Source organism: Gopherus evgoodei, chromosome 13 (genome assembly GCF_007399415.2).
Source record: "Gopherus evgoodei ecotype Sinaloan lineage chromosome 13, rGopEvg1_v1.p, whole genome shotgun sequence".
Taxonomy (NCBI): domain Eukaryota; kingdom Metazoa; phylum Chordata; order Testudines; family Testudinidae; genus Gopherus; species Gopherus evgoodei.
Genome location: NC_044334.1, coordinates 30,571,662 through 30,596,260, shown reverse-complemented (window position 1 = coordinate 30,596,260; position 24,599 = coordinate 30,571,662). Strand labels below are relative to the sequence as shown.

Below are 24,599 nucleotides of genomic sequence, written 5' to 3'. Positions count from 1 at the left end.
TGTACAGAGCCGTCTGTCGTGCCTTCTCTCCCACAGGGCAGAGCAAAGGAAACTCTCCTTCAAGCTAAACCAGGAATGGTCAGTGCGCCTGAGTGATACCCAGTGCAGACACCCAGGGCACTGTTGTGCCATAGCTCATGCTGCTAATTTCCAGTGGTGCCACGAGAGGACGAGACCTGCAGGACAGACCCATGCAGACTTGCCTTGCAGTCTGAGTTAGGGAAGTCCCACTTGCGGCTTCAAGTACTAGCACCTCTTCCCCCTCCCCAGCTGGCAGTTACGAGACAGGAAGGGTTGTATCAGCACCTAACTGGAATCCCAACCATCTGGCTCCAAACACACAGAGGAGTTGTCATCCACAAACTCGGCATGCAAAGGGGAGCCCATGGATACAATGGAGTCCCCGACAAAGGGCTGGCTCCCAGCGGCCCAGCCATTCAAGGAGTCCAGCGCACACGGTTCAGAAATCATGCTGAGGAAGAACAGAGTAGGAAAAGTTGAGCCTCTTGTTACCTGGCCAGATGATGGCTTCCAGCAAGGTGACCCTTCTAGCCAGGAGCTCCAGCTGGGCCTGCTGCTGTAGGAAGGATTGTAAGCTAATGGCCTAGTGGAGATCGAGAAGAGCACAGAGTGCGAATTCATTCACCCTCGACGGGGGAAGGGAGGGGGATCCGTCACTGAGGGCTGAGTCAGGGAACCAGGACAGCAGCTTGGAGGGCTGGGAGAAGAACTTCCTCTGCAAGGAGAAGGGAGCCTCAAGGGATCTTAGCCGGCCCCAGCCAGGCGATTGCTCCTGGGCTCCCTGCGGAGGATGGGTGCTTTGCACAGGTTAAACACTCTCCCCTCTCTCCCTGGTGTCAGGGCCAGCAGGCTGTTCTGAGGAGCAGGAGGCAGGTTCCAGGCTGTTAGATGCATACCACCAGGCTCCAGGGGAGAAGACTGCAAGGCTCACCAGGAGCAAGCAGAGTCAGACCTCTAGCTCCCATTGAAATCAGAGTCCAGGTGGGAATAGAAGGAATCCTTTACTCCTAAACTCAGAGCCATCCCCCGGAACTGGGGTTCCCTACCTCTCCTGGCTCTCTCTGCTCAGCCAGCATTCGCCTCCTCTTTCAAGCCCTCCCAGAATGTCTTGCTGGTGTGGGAGGCTTCCCCTCTGCATCTGTGGGTGGAACACCCCCAGGGACCCCTGCACTCCTTTCCTATAACTCCTCTCCTGCCTCCTCACCTCCCTCGGCCCTGATCATTACTCCACGCACAGCGGGATGCAGTGGCAGGGAAAGGACCAGCATAAAATCAAGGGATTCTGAAGTGGCAGCCGCATACAACGCCCCCAGCCCTTTCACCATTAAAGGGCACCAACCTGGATGCCACTGGGACTGAGTGGCTGTTTTTAGTTCATCCTTAAAAATATTTCAATGTCATTTTAAAGGTGCTTCTCCTCTGCCCAGGAGAGCCTCTGCCAGGGGCTCAGGGGCAGGGGCCAGCTTTTCCCTGGGAACCTGAACAGCACCCAGCACAATGGAGCCCTAATACAAATATTATCTCACCATAACAGAAAGGGAAAGCTGTAGTTAACAATCCCATCTGCCTGCTGCCACTAGGGGGTGTGCTCCAACTGCAGGCAGATCCCTGGGGAGCAACCCGGCACTCAGACCCTAGCTGGTCTGCGGCATGCACAGCAGGTCCATTCTCCGCACTGGAAGCTGCCCTCTTCCCACTGAGTTCAGATGAATCCAAGTGGCCCGTTCCCCACAGCGCTGGTTTAGCTGCACTCCCTGGCGATGTCAGGGCCTGGGTGAGTGTGTTGGGGTTTGGGGGTATGCTGTTGTCCTGGTTCCCAGGACCCTCCCCCAGTGCGGAGCAGGGTGGGGAGGTCTGGGATTTTCCTCCTCCAGCGGCTCCATTACATCAGCAGGTGGGAGGCCACTGTGATGTCATCAAAGCGTGGGTTTCCACAGTCGCCCTAAGCCCTGTTCAAGTGGGATGATGTCATCGCAGCCAACACCGCCGACCCACATGGCAGGCGGCTGCCATAAACAAACAGGCAAAGCTCCCAGGTCAGGGAGGTGTGGGGCCAGCGAGCCCCAGCCCCAGTCCCCCCCACAACCTGACTCACTGGCCCTGCTCGCACCATGGGATGAGCAGGGCCATGGGCCGGAAGCAGGGAGCACTGTTTGTTTGGTGGCAGCGGGTGTGGGCCTTCCGCGTCCTGCTCTGCCCCTCGCTGGGAGCCCAGCCCCACACCAGCAGCCTGGAATCCTGTCCTTCTGTCTGTCTCTACTCACCATAAAGCCCAATCATTGTTTCCAAGATTAAAACCCTCTCAGCTAAAATCTTCAAAGCCTCTCGGAGCTGGTGTAACCCCTCCCCCTGTGGACGAAACAGACAGATCCAGCCGTGAAGGGAATGCCTGTGGGTACCCTCTGACCCCCGGGACCTCAGGCAAAGGGTGGGGAGAAGAGGGATGAACAGCCCAGCCGCCCTCTCTCGAGGGGGTGGGCAGCTGGTTAAAAAGCCCATCCCGCCCAGCTGGGCACTGACGTAACAGGCATGCACACGCTGTGCCTCAGGGAGCAGGCTGGGCTGGGTGACCATTATGCAGCATTCACCTGGCACAGCTCATGACAAACAGATGCCTCTGGGGAGGGAAGAGCTGGGTCAGCCCATGGGGGACACAGAAAGAGCATGAGTGCCAGACTGAGCAGCAGTGCCCTGGCTGAACCCCATCGCTGCCCACTATCCCCTGCCCCTTCCCTCCACCCCTGCAGGTGCTAATCTATCCCATCCAGCTAGCCCCAGGGGCCCATTGTGCAGCATGGCTGCCATGCCCAGCCCAGGGCTGGCTGCATTTCAGAGCCTGGGGGAAGTGGCTGCTGAGTGTGCAGCCTGCCAGGGCTTTGGGGGACTCAGGAAATGCAGTAGCCTTTGGAACTGCTGCCTGTTCTGGCTCCAAAGCACGACCCTCCACTGTCCCACAAGGACCCTGGCAAAGCCCTGCCACGAGGAGTGGGGTGCTTTACTCCTGGGGGCCCTGCACTGCTGAGTGCCCTCATCCATTGCGCCCATTGTTAGTTCCCAGGTGGGAATAACGGGGAGCCGCAGTGCTCGTGTTGGCCCGCAGGGGCTGCTGTTGGGCCACACCAGGATTCTCACCCTGGGGCTGCCTTCAGGGGGCAAGACCCCCATTTTATCTCCTGGCTGAGTCAGCTGGTGGGGTTCAAGCTGGGACAAGTCTCCTCCCACCCCTCAGATGCTGGCCTGCCCCAGGGCTCAGGCCCCTGCCTCTAGCGTGAGCTGCAGCAGTATGACACAAACGGGAGCCTGGTATATAAAAGGGGGTCTGTGCTGAGACTGCCACACACAGAGAGACCTTGGGGCTCTCTGGCTTCCCAGCTCCCAGCCTGCGCTGCCCAGGTCACTGCCAGGGCTTGGATCTCCAAGGCACTGGGCACCCACAGCTGCCAGTGAGGCCAATGGGAGCTGCAGGTGGCCTGGCCTGGCCCAAGCACTCCTGAAACATGCTGCTGACTCCACTCCCTAGTGGGGCCTCTGGCAGTGGTGCAGCTTTGGGGGTGGGAATGGGGGCACCTCTCCACACCTCCTGTTCTGGGCTGCCCCAGGGGCTGGTGTGGCCCTGCCAGGAACAAGGGCAGCCAGGAGCTGTTCTACAGTGTGCCCGGGCCAGCACTGCAGCATAAGCCCAGCACGCACCCTGGAGGTCTCCCCTCAATCCTACTCCAGGGCTGGCCTCGGCAGGGCCTGCTGGGGGAGTTCTCTCCCAACTGGCTTTAGGGCTCCCACAGCCCAGGGCAGCACCCCCAAGCCAGACGCTCCCTCCACCCCTGGTGACTTCAGTTCCCCTCAGGGCCAAGCTGGTTCTGGGCTTTGGAGGGTTGGATGCTGCTGCAGCCCCTGCAATCCCTCCTGGCTTCCTTAGCATCCAAGTGCCCAGAGAATATCCCTGGGACGGGGCAGGGGAGACACCCAGAGCAGATCTCCTCTGTTCCTGCTCCCCAAACCAACCACCCTTCTTCTTCCTCCGCCCACAGAGATTCACTGCCAGGGTGCAACAAAGCATGGGGGTCAGGCGCCAGCCAGGGCCATGTGCGGGGCTAGCCAAGTGCAGGGAGAGGGTGGTGAGAGACAGGAGGATGGGGGACATGCAGTCTGGGGCCATTAAGGAAACAAGGAGGAGCTAGCTGGTGCCTGTCAGACAGTGGTTGGGAGGTGGGGGGGGGGGAGGCAGAGCTGTCCCAGCAGCACAGGACAGCTGCTAGCCTTGTGCCGGGGCGGAGCGGGGGTCACGCAGGGAGTGGAGAGGGCACATACTGCGGGTTAGTAGCAGGACTCACTGCAGCCAGCAGGCAGATGGCGAGAAATGTAAAGAGAGGTTCCCACAGCTGTATCAATCGCTAACCCCACAACCAGGACGAGGGGGATCAGAAGCCCTGGCACCACCCACTTCTCTGGGCCAGGCCTGCCCTGCAGCTCCACACGCTCCAGGCACCGCGGGGACAGACCCAGCTTCACCATAGGCACTAATATTCACACTGGCCTGGTGAGGTCCCGTACTATGAGCCGGGCCCCGGTGCTGGCCCCTGCCCGCATCCCCAGAGAGGCCTTTCCAGCTTTGGGCAAAGGGATGAAAGTGGGAGGTGCCAGCGCCTCCAGCCAGACATGGCCCAAAGAGTGGAAGGCTGAGGAGTGGGCCCCAGGGATGGGGGGTGATGATGGGAAAGATCCCAGGGTGGGGGGGAGGGAGAAATGGAGCACGAGAGACACAGAAAGAGAGAAAGATGGATGGGACGTGGGCTGAGCTCCAGAGGGACCAGAGTGCTCAGTGTGGGCTGCCACCATGTTCAGGGCCCCCAGATCCCACCTAGCTGGAGCAGGTGAGGGGAAACAAGCCATGGCCTTTGGCTCCATGCCACAAACCACAACCTGCCAGTGCCATTAATTCCCCTCCACAGTGCCATCCCGGTGGCAGTCTGGCAGATCCCAGCAGCCCGTCCCCTCTTTGGAGTTACACCACCAATATCCAGCCCGGCAGCCACTTCGCTCTCCTTGCACCTATGCCAAGCCCTGCCCCACCAGGCAGCTCGGACCGGCACCGCTGACCTTTCACCCCAGGGCAAGCCCCCCTGCAGCAGCCAAGGCGTGGCCAGCTGCGGCTGTGTCTGTGTACAAGAGGCGACGGGCAGCACCGCTAGCACCGGTCTTGGGGAGGCTCAGGCGGAGGGAGGTCAGGCTGGAATGGGCCCAAAGCTTTCCCCCACCATGCCCCGCGTGGCAGCGATGGCAGTGCAAAGGCCCAGAATTAGCTGGGTGTCATGCTGGGTGCCCCCTGGAAGGGGCCAGGTCCAGAGACTAGCGGGCCAGCTGGGCCTCCAGCAGACTGGAGGAGGGAGCTCCTGGCCATGGCCCTGCCGGGGGCACTTCCATTGTGAGGGGGGATGGAACGCGCAGCGCCACAGCGCCATGGCAGGGGGTCTGTGCCCTGCAGGCTCTAGGGAGCCCCGGGCTTCATGCTGGGCAAGGTTTCTGCTCTCCTAGGAGGTGGCACTCAAGGGCAGGGCAGGGGGGTTCCAAGCAGCTTCTGTGCCATGAGGGGAGAGAAGGGGCTCTGTGGGCCCATCCCCTCCACATGGGACACCGCGTTAACCAGGGATGCCAAAGGGAGACCCCAGCACTGCCTCTCTGGCTTTGTGCCCTGCTCTCTGGAGCTGGGGCCGCACCAGGCCCCTGGAGCCTGGCGGAGCAGGCTCTGTCTATGGGGCTGAAGGGTCGTGGCAGGATGCTGCAATGCAAAGCGCCCCTCCCCCCGGGAGGCTAGTGCCAGGACTGGGTGCAGTGTGCAGAACAGCAGTGGATGAGGGAGCGGCTGGTGCCCTGTGCTTACCCAGGTGCCCTTCTCCCCCTGTTCTCCTTTTGGACCTGGCTTCCCCTGAAACAGAGACAAGAGAGATGCCAGCGTGAGCCGGAGCCAGCCCAGGGTGGCTGACACAAGGGGCACCCGAGGCTGAGAAGCCTGGGGGTGGGGGAGGGACAAAAGAGGCCTGCTGGGAGGGGCATATGGGAAGGATCCCCCCTTCCCCAGAGTGGAGAGCACAGGGCACCCCGCAGCATGAGGAGGGACATCTTTCCTTCCTCCACCCCCAGGCAGGTCCTTTTCCACAGAACAGGGGACACCCTGGGATGAGCAATCAGTTGGCACCAACTCCTGCTCAAGCTGGGATTCTGGCCTTGGCCCCCATCCTCCCTCCGATGTGTAACAGACCCACAGAGGCCAACTGACCCCTTCCCAGCATGGGGCAGGGGGCACTGGGGGAGATGGGGAACACACAGCCCTCTCCCAGTGTGGGGCGGGGGCTCTGGGGTGAAAGGCACAGACAGCCCTCTCCCACCATGGGGCAGGGGGCTCTGAGGCACAGATAGCTGTCTCCAAGCGTGGGGTGCGGGGGATCTGGGAGGAAGGGGCACAGACAGCTGTCTCTCAGTGTGGGGCACGGAGGCTCTGGGGGGAGGGGGCACAGACAGCCCACTCCCTGCGTGGGGCTCTGGGGTGAAGGGCATGAGAAGAGGCCCCTCCCCATGTAGGCCGTGGGGCTCTGGAACCTTGGATCAGGGGCTCCCCCTAGCACACAGAGCACTGGAATGGATTTGAGGGATCAAGCCCCACAACATACATATTCCCCATCCAGGCCTCTGCTCCCAGGAGAGCGAGGAGGGCCCTAGAGAGAGGAGGAGAAGGCGAGTGCCTGGCTGTGGCCTGGCACGCTGCCCCAGCCCCTCCAGCATCTCAGAGACAGCCAGGCCTCAGAGTAAGGAGCAGTGGGACGGCACATGGCCGTTGGGCAGACCCCAGCCCCTCGTGTGCCTGTTCATCTGGCACAGCATCGCCCACTTGGGGAGCAGCTACAGGCCCCATGAGCCCGAGAATGGTCTCTGCCATCCCCAGGGTGGAGGGCACAGCCTGGGAATGGATGGATGGGGAGAGCCATTTTTCTCCCTCTGCTGGTGGAAGCGGCACTGCCGGCCTTGGAGGTGGAAGGGGTCCCCTATGGAGTCCCAACACTGTCCCTGCTTCCGTGCCCAAGCCTGCCCCAGGAGGGGAATGTTGTCTCCATGGCCTCTCTGCCCAAGCTGCCACTGAAGAAGCCAGTCGTTGTGGCAGAGACAGAGGCATGTGTCCAGCAACCCACCTTGTCTCAGACAGACAGGACCTCAGTCTGAGAGCAAAGGGTCTGCTCTCTGCCCCACTTGATGGCCACAGAGCCAGGGAGCTGTTCCTGCGAGTGGTAACCCCTCCACCCACCAGGGCTGAGCTCAAGCCTCTGGCAATGGCCCGGGAAGCCTTCAGGTGGCAGGGGGCTGGCTGGTCCCAGGCCCTGCAGGACATAGGCAGTGCCTGCTGGCCCGGTCCAGAGCAACGCCGGAGTCTGCACCTGGTATTTCAAAGGTAGGATGTCCCTGCTCCACCACTGCCCCTGCCCTCAGCCTTGCCCTGTGCACTCCTCTGCAGCCCTGTCCCCTCAAGCACAGCCCCGGCTACTAGCCACGTGGCAAGGGCTGGGGGTCACTCACTCTGTCTCCTTTCTCCCCTGGGGGACCAGTGGCTCCGTCAGCACCTGGCGCTCCGGGTAAACCCTGCACAACAATGAAAGGATCAGTATCCTTGTTTCAGGGGCCGCTCTCCCCAGCCTGGCCACAGCCTAGCTGGAACCATTGGAAGGGGCTGGCTCCAGATGCCCAGGTGATGGGGGATTCTTGTGTATGCAGGAGAGGGAGGGCAGTTCTTGAGTGCCATGGGGAGGGGAGAAGGGGTCTCGTGTATTCAGGGAAGGGATGACCTGGGGCAGCAGATCATGTACCCACCCCAACAGGAGAGATGAGATACTCAGGCCCTGTCCCCCGCCCATGGGCAGCTCCCCGTGCCCCCTGCCTCTTCTCCCCCAGATACAGCACTTACATCGTGCCCCGGAGGGCCTGGCAGCCCGACTGGCCCCGGGGGGCCCAGAGGACCTGGGACAAGAGCAGCAGAACACACTGTGTCATTATGCCCCATATTCTTCATAATAATATTATTATAAGTATGACATAATTATGTTTTTGTGCCAGATAAGGCATGTGACATATCATTGAAAAGGTTCTGATTTACTGAATATGATTATCTTATTTGTATGCATATATCATTTTGGTATCTGAAGTTAGGAATATTGTCTATGTATCTATTACAAATGTGTTTACACTGGGGAATGCCCACTAGGCAGCATGCAATCAGTCTAGAAGGCTGGCTAGGAGAGGCCATTAGGGAGACCAACAGGTCTTAGAAGATGCTAATCTTCCACTGGGAAGCCTTCCTGGGGACGTCTGAGTCATGGCTGCGGTCGCCCTACAGGGACATGTGACTGGTACTGGACTCCATCATAATGCTAGTGTTTTTCCACTGACCGGGCGTGGGACTCAAACTGGGAGACGAAGGATTCCCACCATATGCAAAAACTAATTAAGGCAGGGAAGTGACATGAGCGTGGTTTGTTCTTCACTGACTCCCCACCCAAGAAAGAGGACTGCTGGAAACACCTAAGAAAAAAAAAGACAGAACTAGGGGAGAAGGGCTGAACCCAGGCTAGAGAATTGTCTGGCCTGTGAAAGGAATACCTGGAGTTTTAAGCTGCAAGCAAGTGCAGTTTGCCTTCAAGAATCTCTGCAATCTGCCTAAAACAATATTTAGGGCAAGAATTTGTTACACATATCCAATTTCTTTAGTATATTAAGCTTAGATTGCGTATTTGTGTTATTTGCTAGGTAATCTGCTTTGATCTGTTTGCTATCCCCTTATAATCACTTAAAATCTATCTTTTGTAGTTAATAAACTTGTTTTGTTTTGTTTAAGACCCGTTTGTGGAAATCATTACTTGGGACAGAAAGCTGTTGCATATCTCTCTCCACATTGAAGGAAGGGGCGAATTTCACGAGCTTACACTGTACAGTTCTCTGTGCAGCACAAGATGGTGCAATTTGGGGTTTACACTCCAGAGGGGGGTGTGCACTTGAGTACTGGGCAGGTCCTTAGCTGAGCCTTCCCATGCAGAGCTGATCTCAGCATCTGTGTGTCCTCCTACTTGCATGTGTGCTGGTAAAGTGCAGTCTGAAGCCCGGGGACGGGCTTGACAGGCTGCATAGCAGTACAGTGTAAAGGGGGCACAGGATGGTGGGTCAGGTGGGCTCAGTGGTACCCCAGTTCCAAGTGGCACCCCAGGGTGGCACACCCTCAGCTGGCACCAGGCTCATATCTCTGCTGTTACACTCATCAGTTGGCGGCACATTCCCATGAGATGTGTATCCCTTGTGCCAGCCTTGCCCTGGGCAAAGTCCATCCCATAAAGCCCCATGGAGACTGTGGGGAACTGGAGGGAGACCTCCACTGGATGGGGTAGCCAGCGACCTGAATATCATGGCTCCAGTGAGGAATGGGGAGGAGGGGAACTTACCCATTGGCCCTGAAGGCCCTGGGGGTCCTGCAGGCCCCATGGTGCCAACGCTGCCAGATTCGGTGAAGGTGTTTGACAGAAGCGGGTCCCCTGGGACATGGAAGGAGAAGAGATTAAAGGAGACTGCCAGGTGGTGCTGGCTTATAAGGACTCTGGGTAGCCCCCTTTTCCTCCTGGGGCCACAGTGAAATGTGCCCAACATCCCTGAGCGTGGGTCAACTGCACACAAGTCCAGCTGCTCGCTCAGCGAGATCTGGGCAGAGGGCCAGATCTGCTGGGTATGGCACAGCAGGGACATAGCAGCCAGCCAGCCACTCGGAGACACAGCTGATCAGACTCACGCCTGCACATGCCAGCATGCACAGGCCACCACGGTTACCAGCAGGGGTCAGGCACGGTCCTTCAACACAAGCTTCTCCCACTGACTGAGCGGCAGGCTCTTCTCAATACTCCAGCCGCTATCTGAATCACACACACTTTGCCTGTGTAGTCCATAGGCACTGACTGCCATGCATGGCAGGCCTCGTTCAGATACATATACCCGTCCCTGCACATTCAGACATGCATGCCCAGATCCATACATGTGGCCATGTGGCGAGGGCACTGGATGGGGACTCAGGAGATCTGGATTCTGTTCCCTGATCTGCCACTAACCTTCTGGGTGACCTTGAAAAAGTCACTTGCTCTGTGCCTCAGTTTACCCATCTATAAAATGGGGATAATGCTATTGCGTTCCCCTGTAATACACTTTGAACTCAACCACTAAAAAGAGCTATACAAGAGCAGGGTACTCTTGTCTGCAGAGGCACACGAACAGACCCATAGCACGGACACAGTGAGAGGCATCTGTGTGCGTGCAGCTGGAAGCCTTGCCCAGAAATGGTTTGATCCATGCCCAAGCCAAGTTTGGTTTTAGTTTAGCATGTGTCCAGAAGCTGCACTTTAACCCATGGAGGTGGGCTGCTAAATCTGGCCACTAGGGGGCAGAGTAGGCCAATCCAATAGAGGACAAGGGCCAATATTAAATGTACCCACTGGAACCTGCAGCCATGGAAGGTGAGCCTCTGCTGGGGGTGCTCTACACAAGTCTCAGTTGAGGGACAGCCTGGCCCCTTGCTCTGCCTCCCTCCCAGCCAGACAAGGCCACTGATCTGGGACCCAGCACAGAGGAGACTCCCAGCATCAGAGTCCTTGCCTTGCATTGTGTCCTTTGTCACATGGAGGGACCCAACTGGAGATGACTCCTGGTCTCTTCCTGCTGACATTCCCTCGGGACAGCCCAGGCAGGCCCCGCTACAGTGACCGCTCACATACTGAACCCTGCAGCAGTGAAGGGGTTAACACCTCTAGCTGAGGTACAGCTAAGGCTCCTGCTCCTTGTCAGCAGCCCTGAGTCATGGCTTCAGACACTGCACCTGCCCAGTGAAGTCACATCAGCGTACAGTGCTGCTGCTGCTGCAGGGGTTACTGGGGCCGGGTCACCTCGCTGGCACAGCTCAGCTCCCTGAGGGCTGTGCACTGCGCGCTGGGTGGCAGTCCACCTGGTACAGGCTGAAATGTAATAACAACACCTAGCTCACACACAGCACTTGTCATCAGGAAGTCTCAAAGTGCTTGACAAAGGAGGCCAGCGTCATCATCCCCAGTTCACAGAGGGGAAACTGAGGCATAGGGAGGCACCCAAGGGCACTCAGCAGGCCAAACAGAGCTGGGAATAGAAGCTGTGTTTCTTGAGGCCCAGTCCAGTGCTCAGTCCACAAGGCCACACTCCAAGGGTCTGATGAGGACTGTGGGTGCCAGAAGCTTAGGGCTAGGGACCCCGGCTCCCAGCGTGTGAATGAGAAAGGCAAAGGTGAGCCTCAAAGGAAACACACAGTTGGGCTCAGCCCCCTCCCCCTTTTTTTTTTTTTTTTTTTTGCTTTTCTATGATGGAGAAAGACACCCTAGAATGGTTTTATTTAAAAAGAAATATTTTACATTCAAATATCAAGTCTCATCTAATCGGGGAGACTCTGTGGCTGATTGGAGAACTGGGGCATCTCATGGCAGTAAAAGCTGGGCACTGGAGAGGGGGAGGGATTTCATCCGCTGGTCTGACAGGCCAGAGACCCTCACGCAGTGACTCCCACCTCGAGCCCGTAGCTTCTGAGCAGCTGGGCCAGGATCTGAACCTGAGGGCCTGCCCCATGCTCCATGCAGGAGCGTTCCGCTAGTGTGCCAACGCCCACTCAGTTCATCAAACTCCAACAGCCAACCAACAAGGGGAGAAAGGGGCCTTTGTTAAGGATCTCCCGCCCCTTTAATGAAAACGTGACAGCTCCCAGCATATATCTCCTGCCACGCCACCAAGGAGTCCTCCAGCAAAGCCCAAGGAGACCAGACTTGCCGTTTCTGATATTTCTAAGCAGAGGTGAAAGTAAGCCGGTCCAGGCCGGGCCGGGCCGGCGTACCAGCAAGAGCCAGCACACTGTGCTGGACCGCACCGGCTTCCACGGCGGGGATTGAAAGGACTTTGGGCTGCCCGTGGCTGCGGGCAGCCCAGAGCCCTTTCAATCCCCGCCGCGACAGAGATTTAAAGGGCTCAGAGCTCCCTGCTGCTGCGGGCAGCCCAGAGCCCTTTGAATCCTGGCCGCAGCTCTGGCTGCTGGGCTGGGGCCAGGATTTAAAGGGCGTGGGGCTCTCCTCAGCAGCAGGAGCTCTGGGCCCTTTAAATACCTGCCCCAGTCCCGCAAAGCTCGGGGTTCCCCCTGCGACCGGAGCCCCGGGCTCTTTAATTTGCCCCTGAGCCCGGGGAGCTCCCAGCCACCTCTTCAGCTGGGAGCCGCTGGTTGATTTAAAGGCCCTGGGTCTCCCAGCCACAGCTGGTGCCCCAGGGCCTTTAAATCTTGAGAGGCCACGCCTCTTCTGGACTCCAGCAGTACTGGTTAAGTCCTGTAAGTTACTTTCACCCGTTTCTAAGAAGAAAAACCCTTTAAAATCCTCCAACGCCAGCGCCTCCCCAGCTGCCTTTCTCCCTCAGAAGCCAGCCACGCGGCCACAAACACATCATTTTTTTCTCCTTCCTGTCACTGTGAAGACTCGTGGTGCTGTCAGCGTGCTGCTACCTAGTGCAAGCGCAGGGTAACTACAGCATCAGGCAAAGGACAATTAGGAGACTGGCATGAGACACTGAGCGAGTCCAACGGGGCTGTTTTAGCTGCATCTGACTGAGTGCAGGAATCAGCTCCCGCCCGCCTCAGCACCAGAGAGCCCGACATAGTGACTGTCAAGGGCTTCCAGGTACGGGGTTCTTCAAGGACACAGTAACACTCACTGTCTGGGTAGGCCGGTGCCTGCTCGGTGCTTGGCTAAGAGATCCCACACCAAGGGAAACCCAGGCGCTGTGGGAAGAGCAGCTGGGGACTCAGGAGGTGGTGCCCTGAGTCAGTCCCAAGGCCATGTCCCACTACAGTGTCTCAGTCACATCAGACACAAGTTGAGATCCTAGCCACACAAGGTTATCAATGCTGGGCTTTATTGTAAGGAGCTAGCTCCTGCCCTCCGTTCCAAACGGAGACAGCACTCTCCTTCACTTCCTGTCCCAAAGTGGTGTGTAGCGACACAGATACTAGGAATAGTGAGGGTTAAATGTGCACTTCACAGAGGGAGAGAAAACCACTTGCCCCAGATCACACACTGAGCCAGAAAGAGAACCCAGGAGCCCTGATGCCCAGTGATCTAAACCAGCAGTTCTCAACTTTTGCCATATAGTGACGCTCCCATAGAATCACAGAAATGTCGGGCTGGAAGGGACCTCGAGAGGTCATCAAGTGCAGCCCCTGCGCCGAGGCAGGACCAAGTCAACCTAGACCCGTGGTCCCCAAGCTTTTTGTGGCCAGTAGCACAGTCATGTTTTCAGACAGTGTGGCGGGCGCCAACAATTACTCACATAATGCAGGGCCGGCTCCAGGCACCAGTGGAGCAGGCACGTGCCTGGGGCAGCACATGCTACGGGGCTGCACTCTGGCCATTCTGCAGAGTCAGAGCGGTTTTTTTTTGTTTTGTTTTGTTTTGTTTTTTTTCTTGGTTTTTTTGGTGCCAGTTCTGGGCAGGGCAGAGAGAAGCTGGAGAGAAGCCGGGAGGATAGAGAACACTGGCGCCAGCAGCCTGCAGCCCCGGAGTTCTCTGACCCCGGCAGGCGTGGGGCCCTGGCTTCTCTCCCCTGCTGGGCCAAAGGCAGGCCCCGCGCCTGCCAGGGACAGAGAACACCGGCACCCGCAGCCTGCAGCCCAGGAGAAGCCGGAGAGAAGCCACGGCCCTGCGCCTGCCGGGGACAGAGAACACCGGCACCTGCAGCCCAGAGCCCAGGAGAAGCCGGAGAGAAGCCACGGCCCCGCGCCTGCCGGGGACAGAGAACACCGGCACCCGCAGCCTGCAGCCCAGGAGAAGCCAGAGAGAAGCCACGGCCCCGCGCCTGCCAGGGACTGAGAACACCGGCGCCCGCAGCCCACAGCCCAGGAGAAGCCGGAGAGAAGCCACGGCCCCGCGCCTTCCAGGGATCGAGAACACCGGCGCCCGCAGCCCACAGCCCAGGAGAAGTCGGAGAGAAGCCATGGCCCCGTGCCTGCCAGGGACAGAGAACACTGGCGCCCGCAGCCTGCAGCCCCGGAGTAGTCAGAGAGAAGTGGCAGCCCTGCACCTGCCAGGGATCGAGAACACCGGTGCCCACAGTCAGCAGCCCTGGAGAAGCCGGAGAGAAGCCACAGCCCTGCATCTTCCAGGGACAGAGAACACCAGCACCCGCAGCCCAGAGCCCAGGAGAAGCCGGAGAGAAGCCACGGCCCCGCGCCTGCCGGGGACAGAGAACACCGGCACCTGCAGCCTGCAGCCCAGGAGAAGCCGGAGAGAAGCCACGGCCCCGCGCCTGCCAGGGACTGAGAACACCGGCGCCCGCAGCCCACAGCCCAGGAGAAGCCGGAGAGAAGCCACGGCCCCGCGCCTGCCAGGGACTGAGAACACCGGTGCCCGCAGCCTGCAGCCCAGGAGAAGCTGGAGAGAAGCCACGGCCCCGCGCCTTCCAGGGATCGAGAACACCGGCGCCCGCAGCCCACAGCCCAGGAGAAGTCGGAGAGAAGCCATGGCCCCGTGCCTGCCAGGGACAGAGAACACTGGCGCCCGCAGCCTGCAGCCCCGGAGTAGTCAGAGAGAAGCGGCAGCCCTGCACCTGCCAGGGATCGAGAACACCGGTGCCCACAGTCTGCAGCCCTGGAGAAGCCGGAGAGAAGCCACAGCCCTGCATCTTCCAGGGACAGAGAACACCAGCACCCGCAGCCCAGAGCCCAGGAGAAGCCGGAGAGAAACCGCCGCCCCGCGCCTGCCAGGGACAGAGAACACCAGTGCCCGCAGCCTGCACACTGGAGTTCTCTGTCTCCGGCAGGCGCGGGGCCACGGCTTCTCTCCCCTGCTGGCCATGGCACCCGCGGCACCACATTGGGGACCACTGACCTAGACCATCCCTGACAGGTGTTTGTCCAGCCTGTTCTTAAACCTTCCATGGTGGGGATTCCACAACCTCCCTTGCGAGCTTGTTCCAGAGCTGAACCGTGAGTTACAAAGATTTTCCTAATATCTAACCTAAATCTCCCTTACTGCAGATGAAGCCCATTACTTCTTGTCCTACTTCTTGTCCAAGGCAGGCAGCATGGCTTAGCTGGCTAAAGCCCCTGTCTAGTAAACGGGAGATCCTGGGTTCAACTCCCAGTGGTACCTTGTTGTATGGCTTTGGGGGGGAGGGATAGCTCAGGGGTTTGAGCATTGGCCTACTAAACCCAGGGTTGTGAGTTCAATCCCTGAGGAGGCCATTAAGGGAACTGGGGTAAAAATCTGGGGATGGTCCTGCTTGGAGCAGGGGGTTGGACTAGATGACCTCCTGAGGTCCCTTCTAACCCTAATAGTCTATGATTCTACCTTCATGGGACATGGAGAACAAGTGATCACCATCCTCTTTATAACAGCCCATCATATATTTGAAGACTCTTATCAGGTCCCCACCCCAGCCCTTTTTTCTCAAGACTAAACATGCCCAGTTTTTCTAATCTTTTCTCATAGCTCAGAATAATCATCTTTGTTGTTCTTCTCTGGACTCTCTTCACATCTTTCCTAAAGGGGGCCCCCAGAACTGAGCGCAGTGCTCCAGCTGAGGCCTCACCAGTGCAGGGTAGAACAGGACAATCACCTCTCCTCTTCTACATACGACACTCCTGTTAATACAGCCCATAATAATAATAGTCTTTTTCACAACTGCATCACACCGGGGACTCACAATCAATTTGTGATCCACTGTAACCCCTCGATCCTTCCCAGCAGTACTGCTGCAGCACCAGTTATTCCCCATTTTGTAGCTGTGCATTTGATTTTTCCTTCCTAAGTGAAGCACTTTGCACTTGTCTTTATTGATCTTCATCTTTTTGATTTCAGACTGGTTCTCTAGTATGTCAAGGTCGCTTTGACGTCTAATCGTGACCTCCAAAGTGCTCGCAACCCCTCCCATCTTGGTGTTATCTGCAAATGATATAAGCTTCCTCTCCACTCCACTATCCAAGTCATTAATAAAAATATAGAATAGTAGTGAACCCAGACTGACTCCTGTGGAACCTCACTAGACACGTCCCCCCAGTTCAACAGTGACTCATTGTATCACAACAGAAAAGGGGGTTGGGATCCCACCCCACAAAATTATTAAGGAAGGTGTTAGGTGATTGCAAACCCCTGTAGTGTGTTCGCGCCCCCTGAGGATGTGTGCTGGTAACTCCCCGCTTGAGAATCCATGATCTAAACCATTGTATTACACTACGGTGATCATTTCCACTAGCCAGTCTCTCCTGGGCTGCCGGTCCCAGTGCCCTGCTGCCTGAGCTGCAGCCATCCTGTCTCGCTGTCTGCCTTGGGTCCCTGCACATGTGGGCACTGGAGGGCAGGGGTGCAGTGCGAGTCTGAGTGGGGGGAGCTGCATGCGAGTCTTGCAGGGTGTAGAGTGTTGGTGCCTGGATGAGCAATGGTACCGACTGGCCTGCCTGTAAACGAAGGCTGGCATGTGGGGGTTGGGCCCTTACACTGAGCCCTCTCTGCCAATTTGCTGGAGAGAAAGCTCTGAGGGAGTGAAATCTGACCCCACTCCCTCCCAGCACCCGCGGGCTCAACCTGCCTTCCAGCACCACCTCTGGTTAGCATTAGCACCAGCCCAAGCACCTGGGACGGGGCGGGCGGGGCAGGGACAGGCTGATGCATCTCCAGCCCCACTGGGTGTCTCCTCGGACAGTCACTTGGCCAAAGCCAGCGGTGCCAGGAATCGAGCCCAGCTTGCCCGGCTCCCAGCCCCTGCCCATCAGCACTTTACAGCCAGAAGGCCATGTTCATACTGACTCGCTGGTAAAGTGCCAGGGCCTTTAATGAGCACAGGAGGGAAGGGCCTTTCATCTTTCCTCTGGAAAACAGCCCCTCCAGGGCACATCACCCCCAAGTGCCACACTGGGACCATCCCCTACTGACTCCCTCACTGCAGCCCAGTGCCCCCAGCACATGCTCTGTCTCCAACCAGGTACCTTCCCCACTCCCTCCCAGCTACTTACTTGGGTCAGCGATGCGGGATATTGTAGGCCCCACTGGGGCAGGGGGTCCTGGGGGTCCCGGGGGCCCTGGAAGGCCCGGAAATCCCTTCTCTCCGGGGATGCCCCCTGCACCATCCCGCCCTGGCAGACCTGGGGGGCCTAGAAAGGAAGAATAAAGGCAGGAAAGATCTTGAGGGCTGAGCGAAAGCAACTCTTGCTTTACAGTTGCTGGCATCACCTGGGCAGGGCTGCCACGCGGGGGACCCTTCCTGCACAGCACAGCTGCCATGCTTGTGGGCACAGCGGCCCTGAGTGAAAGGCATTGTGGATATTTCCTTAGCCTGGGTGGGAGGACGAGGCCAGATCTGCAGCGGGCTCCAGGCAGTCCTGCCCCACCAGCCTGGCAGCCCGTGCTAGCAGGGTGCTCATCTCCCAGGCTCCAGTGCTGTGTGGGGCAGACCCCAAGCTGCCGTGTGTTGCCTTGGGGATTGGGGTGCCACCCCCTTCTCTCAGCCCTGGCTGGAGAAAGCTGCACAATGGTAGAGCCCCGAACTGTCCTCAATACCCCGGATCTGGATGCGTGACTTATCCCACCCCCGCCCCACGGGACCTACCTGCATGAGCAGGGGATGAGGCAGTTCTCCGAATGCCGGCTCTGCCGCCAGAGGCCCAAACTGTGCTTCACTTTGCCCTTATATATGGCCAGAGAGGCTGCAAACCGGGGCAAGGCGAGGGGTGGAAATGGCTCTTCCGCTTCCTCCTGATGTGCCCCTCTGTTTCCCTCCCCTGGCCCTCTTGCAGCCTGGTACCAAAGGCCCCTCGCCCCTTTCCAGCAGTATCCAGCACTGGATGCTTCACAGGAAGGTGTAAAAGCCACCAGTGCCCCCCAAATGCTTAGCTAGCACTGGCTTCCTCCTAACCCCAGCTGCTGACCAGCTGATTTCCTGGCGTGGGGAGGAAATGCTCCCTGGGCTGCTTGCAGGAGTGGGAGCCAAACCCTGCTCTGCATGGGGTGCCCACTGCCCTCAGCCCCTCACCCACTCGAGCCTGCTCTGACTGGAGCCAGTGGGGTCAGTGCGCAGCGGGCTCTAGCCCTGGCAGTGCCACAGGCCTGGTTCTGTTCCTGGCTCCAACCACTAGGCTGGGCTCTGGCTGTAACCTCTAGGTTAGACCACCTATGTCCCGGTCACTTCCCCGGCACTGCCAGGGTGGGGAAACCTAGCCTGGCATGTTTGTGACAAGTCATACGCCCCATTATGAATCGCAGGGAGGAGGAATCACAGTGAGTGAGAGACAAAGAGGGCTTAGACAACACGCAGGTCTCCTTCCTTCCTGGGAGGCTCAGCAACCCCATCCAATTTCTGTTCCGCTCCCCCCACCTGCCTTGCCATGCTCAGCTGCTTCTACTTCCATGGGGAGCAGGCTGCTCAGTGCCAGGCGGGTTTCCAGCCACAGCCTCTGGAGTGAGCCCCATCATCTCCCAGGTGCAGGGCAGAGATCAGCTCTGCTGACTCAATGGCTCCGGTGATCCCTGGAGATCCAGCTCCCCCCAGGCATTAGAAGACAGGGAGCATGCAGCAAGAGGGGGCAGGAGCTGGCCTGGACCTGCGCAGGCCTCCCTGAGGATGCAGGGAGGTGGAGAACAAAGGAAAGGAGATGCAAGAGGGATGCCAAGGCTGAAGGGAGCAGGGCAGGAGCGCTGCATAGGGACCTGGTGGGGGCCTACGGGAGGATGGCTGTTAATGTTTAACTCCAAATGGCTGGAGGCGACATGGCACTGGACACCTTCCAAACCTAATAAACATTACACAGAGCACTGGGACTCCGAGACATGCTGCCAAGAGCAACTGCAGCTCCCAGCATTAACTCCTTGCCCCAGCTGGCTCCCGGCTCAGCCTTGTAGGGAGGGAGCCGATCTTCCCCTCCGCCGTCCCATACATGCTCGGGGGATCCCATCTCCATGGCAATGTAAACCTGCCCCACTCCCAGCAGCGCTAACCTGGGAGGTGGAGGGTCCATGCAGTCATGAGCTTCCCCCAAAGATGCCCTGGGAGCAGGGGGTTCCCTGGGTGTGCATCCCCAGCCCTGACCTGGAGGCGCAGCACTCCCTCAAGGAAGGATTAGCACGCCATGGACTAGGCTGATGTCATTTATTTGGACTTTCCAAATCCTTTGTCAGACCTCACCCCCTAAGCCTATTAAGGAATTGACAGGGAAAGAGGTAAAACGCCGTCCTGGGTCTGAAAGTGGCAAAGAGACTGAGCAGGATTAAATGGGCTAGTTCCAACATGGGTAAAGGTTCATCGCAGGGTGCGAAGTGGCTCTGTGCTAGGGCCAGAGCATTCTGCTACAATAATAATACCTAGCTCTTAGCTAGCGCTTTTCATTGAGGGTCAGTGTCCTCATCCCCATTTCATAGGTGGGGAAACTGAGGAACTGAGTGGGGATGGGACCCCAAAGTCACCCAGCAGGCCAATGGCAGAAATGGGAATTGAACCCAAATCTTCTGAGACCAGCCCAGTGCCCTATTCACTAGGCCACACTGACAAATATGTTTAATGTCTTACATACAGGGACTGCCTTTGTGTTCTGTGGTTGTACAGCACCTAGCACACTGGGCTGTGTGGATGCTACCGTAATATAAATAAATAATAACCTGAAAAAGGAGTCGAGCAATGAGGCAGCAGCACTTTGCAGATGACCCAAGAGGAAGAAGACTAGAGTGGTCTGGGAGGAAATTCAGAGGGCCTAAACTGCGCGAGGGCATTGGGCAGCAGAGGAAATGCCGTGCTGACAAACACAAAGCAATGCAGATTGGGAGGGATGATCTGAACGACTCACATTTAACTGAGTTCCAAATGAACTGGGGCATCTCAGGAGAAAGGCCTGGGAAGTACAACAGGCAGTTCCATAGAGACCTCTGCTCAATGCACAGCTGGGGTCCGAAAAGCAACCAAGACATGAGGATGCAAAAGGAATGGGATGGAGAAAAAGAGGGGAACTGTTATAATGCCTTTATCTAAATCAATGTGCTGGCCTCAGCTCAGATACTGCATACTGGCTGCCTTGCTTCCAAAAGGGACAGCAGAAATACAGACGGGGGGGGTGGGGGTAAGAGACTGGTAATGTGAATGGTTGGAGAATTCTCACTGAGGGGAGACTGAAAGGCTTGGGGCTGCTGAGAGGAGACAAAGAAGAGGGGCTATGACAGAGGGGTACAAGGAAACAAATAGGCTACAAAAGGTCAGTCAGGCATTCCTAGCCTCCCTCCCTTGGCACACAAGGACAAATGGGCGTTCGATGGCACTGAAAGGGAGCTGAATTAAGACCGACCGTGGAAATACTCATCTAGGAATGGATGTGTAGCTGGCGGAACTCATTGCCACAAGATATCAAGGGTGACACTGAGGTTCAGAGCTGAGCAGCAGTAAGAAAGGGTTAGATGTGACTCTGGATGAGAAGAATGTCCACAGTTACACTAGAGAGGGGTGTTTATTTTAAGGGGATACAAATCCTCCTGTTTCAGGGCATGAGCCAACCTCTAACTGATGGCTCCAGGTTCTTCCCCCATGGAAGGGGTGTTCCACTGGGTGAGTTCCAGTATCTTCTTCTGAAGCAGCTGGAGAGAGGAGGATGGATGGGGCAGATCCCTGCCCTGATTCCTACATCCCAGCTCTAAAAAAACTGTCAAGAAAAGGAACTTCTCCGATGGACTAGCCAGCCAACATCATCCACGGGGCAAAATCCTTTGCTGGGCTAAGCCTGATCCAGAGCCCACTGAATGAGGGAGGTAACCTAGTGACAGAGGATGTGGAAAAAGCTAATGTACTCAATGCTTTCTTTGCTTCTGTCTTGATGAACAGGGTCAGCTCCCAGACTGCTGCACTGGGCAGCACAGCATGGGGAGGAGGTGAGCAGCTCTCTGAGGAGAAAGAAGTTGTTTGTGACTATTTAGAAAAGCTAGATGAGCGCAAGTCCATGGGGCCGGATGCGCTGCATCCGAGGGTGCTAAAGGAGTTGGCGGATGTGATTGCAGAGCCATTGGCCATTATCTTTGAAAACTCATCGTGATTGGGTGAGGTCCTGGATGACTGGAAGCAGGCTACCGTAGTGCCTATCTTTAAAAAAGGGAAGGAGGAGGATCCGGGGAACTACAAGCCTGTCAGCCTCACCTCAGTCCCTGGAAAAATCATGGAGCAGGTCCTCAAGGGATCAATTCTGAAGCACTTAGAGGAGAGGAAAGTGATCAGGAACAGTCAGCATGGATTCACCAAGGGCAAGTCATGTCCGAGTAACCTAATTGCCTTCTATGAGGCTCTGTGGATGAGGGGAAAGCAGTGGATGTGTTATTCCTTGATTTTAGCAAAGCTTCTGATACGGTCTCCCACAGTATTCTTGCCAGCAAGTTAAAGAAGTATGGGCTGGATGAATGGACTATAAGGTGGATAGAAAGCTGGCTAGATTGGCTCAACAGGTAGTGATCAATGGCTCCATGTATAGTTGGCAGCCGATTTCAAGTGGAGTGCCCCAAGGGTCGGTCCTGGGGCTGGTTTTGTTCAATATCGTCATTAATGATCTGGAGGATGGTGTGGACTGCACCCTCAGCAAGTTTGCAGATGACACTAAACTGGGGGGAGTGGTAGATACGCTGGAGGTAGGGATAGGATACAGAGGGACCTAGACAAATTAGAGGATTGGGCCAAAAGAACCTGATGAGGTTCAACAAGGATAAGTGCAGAGTCCTGCACTTAGGACAGAAGAATCCCATTCACTGTTACAGACTAGGGACCGAATGGCTAGGCAGCAGTTCTGCAGAAAAGGACCTAGGGGTTACAGTGGACGAGAAGCTGGATATGACTCAACAGTGTGCCCTTGTTGCCAAGAAGGCTAACGGCATTTGGGGCTGTATAAGTTGGGGCATTGCCAGCAGATTGAGGGACATGATCATTCCCCTCTATTGGACATTGGTGATGCCTCATCTGGAGTATTATGTCCAGTTTTGGGCCCCAAATCATTTTTGTTGCCCTCTGCTGGACTGTGGAAAAATTGGAAAGAGTCCAGCGAGGGCAACAAAAATGATTAGGGGGCTGGAGCACATGACTTATGAGGAGAGGCTGAGGGAACTGGGATTGTTTAGTCTGCAGAAGAGAAGAATGAGGGGGGATTTGATAGCTGCTTTCAACTACCTGAAAGGGGGTTGCAAAGAGGATGGATCTAGACTGTTCTCAGTGGTAGCAGATAACAGAACAAGGAGTAATGGTCTCAAGTTGCAGTGGGGGAGGTTTAGGTTGAATATTAGGAAAAACTTTTTCACTCAGAGAGTGGTGAAGCACTGGAATGGGTTACCTAGGGAGGTGGTGGAATCTCCTTCCTTAGAGGTTTTTAAGGTCAGGCTTGACAAAGCCCTGGCTGGGATGATTTAGTTGGGGATTGGTCCTGCTTTGAGCAGAGGGTTGGACTAGATACCTCCTGAGGTCCCTTCCAACTCTGATATTCTATGATTCTATGGTGTTGGTGGGATCCTGCCTGCAAAGTTCAGAGTTTTGGATCAGGGCCAAAGGGTGCAGCAGGGATTGTCTTCCCCTCCCTCTCCACCACCCCGACGCACACCGCTCTGCGGGTCAGGCTGCCAGCCAAGAAGCACTGAGCACTGGTACAGCTTGCAAATAAATGCCAGACAATGCCAGGTGTCTGGGCTCTGCAGGGATCGGGGTGGCAGTTGTGATGCCCCTATGCCTGTTTGGTTGTCCAAAGCTGGCATCAAGGTACAGGGATCCATGGTGGCCCCCAGCTCCTGGAGCAGTGCCCTGTGTCCAAGACTCACCTGGTGGTCCAGCGGGACCCTTGGCTCCAGGGACTCCTGATGGCCCCTGGCTCCCAGCATCTCCCTTGGGACCCGATGGGCCTGGGGGTCCTTGGGGCCCTGGTTTCCCTGCAACAGAAAGAGCAGAAAGAAATACCCAGTTAGGTGCCAGTGCAGCATTTGCCAGGGGCTGTGCCTCCCTGGAAGGACAGAAGGAGAGCAAGGTACCTCTTCAGGCAACCCCAGGGATCCTAACCCCCAATCCGAACCCCCAGGGAGGAGGGTGGCCGCATCCCAGGGCAATGGATTGCGGTGCGGCAGCCACAGTCAGAAACCAACGGGAGTGGAGGTTGGAGGTGCTGTAAGGGGCTGGGCTGAGAAGTCCAAGTGGGGAAGTCCTCTATCCACAGCCCCGGTCTGTGGTGGGACAAGCCTCCCCCCATGCTGGTCCCTGCCAATGGGCCTCACCCCGTGATGTTTAGTATCCACAGCCTCCGTCCTGAGACAGCTGATGGGGGGCCTGAGGCTCCCCTTGCCCCGGAGCCACACCTGCCCAGGCCATGCCGGGCTGGCATTCTGAGGGGCACACTTGCCCACCAGAGAGGGATGGGGCTGTACCCCAAGAACTCAGTGCCTATGGGCGCTTTAAGGTAACGGCTCTCAGCTGGAACTCAGCCGGGGGCACCGGAACCCGTGACCTGGCAGCGAAGGGCTGTGTCTCATTACCCCAAGCCATCCAGTGCCCACGCCCAACCCGGGATGCCCACATCTCACTTAGTGAAACGTTCTAGACAGGATCTGGTCAGCTCAATGCCAGGCCAGAGGCCTCACACCCTGCGGTGCCCTAGAGACTCCATATTTAGGGGCAGGACGATCGCCTGGGGAAAACCCCCATCCAGGCACTGTACCTCTCCTTGCTCCAGCCTGCTGGCTTGGGAATGCTCCTACTCACCATTGGCCGCACTCCAGCTGCCCCCCGAGCCCTGGGCTGCTCTCTGTTCCTCTCTCCCAGAGGATGAAGTGGGGCTGGAGCCCGGCAGCAGCCACAGGCATTACCATGCCGGGAATCATGACCCCCTGGTCATGATGGCTGCACTGTGGCTGGCCTGTGCTTGTGCCTGCCTGCACTGTGGCCCGGCCTGCCCCCCCCCCGCCTGCACTGGGGCCCGGCCCGCACCCCTCCCGCCTGCACTGGGGTCAGCCCGCACTTCGCCTGCCTGCGCTGGGCCCCGGCCCGCATCCCACCGGCCTGCACTGGGGTCATCTCGCACTCCGCCCGCCTGCACTGGGGTCAGCCCGCACTTCGCCCGCCTGCGCTGGGGCCTGGCCCACATCCCACCGGCCTGCACTGGGGTCATCTCGCACTCCGCCCGCCTGCACTGGGGTCAGCCCGCACTTTGGCCGCCTGTGCTGGGCCCCGGCCCGCATCCCACCAGCCTGCACTGGGGTCATCTCGCACTCCGCCCGCCTGTGCTGGGCCCCGGCCCGCATCCCACCGGCCTGCGCTGGCGTCATCCCACACCCTGCCCACCTGCACTGTGGCCTGGCTCACACCCCGCCCGCCTGCACTGGGGTCAGCCCTCACCGCGCCAGCCTGCGCTGGGGCCTGGCCCACATCCCATCGGCCTGCACTGGGGTCATCTCACACTCCGCCAGCCTGCGCTGGGGCTCGGCCCTCACCCCAGTTGCCTGCGCTGGGGCCTGGCCTGCACCCGG

General features: G+C 57.8%; 1 protein-coding gene across 4 annotated transcripts in view; it reads right to left on the bottom strand.

The window, feature by feature from the left end:
* EMID1 (EMI domain containing 1) overlaps positions 1–24,599 on the bottom strand; it is a 104,477-nt gene that overhangs the window by 4,455 nt on the left and 75,423 nt on the right. The window contains exons 9-16 of one of the 4 annotated variants that reach the window (XM_030583149.1): positions 22,905–23,012; positions 17,102–17,239; positions 9,495–9,584; positions 7,970–8,022; positions 7,585–7,647; positions 5,900–5,944; positions 2,286–2,370; positions 517–604 (exon numbers count right to left, since the gene is read on the bottom strand). In XM_030583149.1, the coding sequence (XP_030439009.1) occupies positions 597–604; positions 2,286–2,370; positions 5,900–5,944; positions 7,585–7,647; positions 7,970–8,022; positions 9,495–9,584; positions 17,102–17,239; positions 22,905–23,012 (590 nt within the window). In that variant the 3' untranslated portion in view covers positions 517–596. Of the gene's footprint in view, positions 1–513; positions 605–2,285; positions 2,371–5,899; positions 5,945–7,584; positions 7,648–7,969; positions 8,023–9,494; positions 9,585–17,101; positions 17,240–22,904; positions 23,013–24,599 lie in introns of those variants that run through there. The other 3 variants (XM_030583146.1, XM_030583145.1, XM_030583147.1) reach the window with 3 other exon arrangements.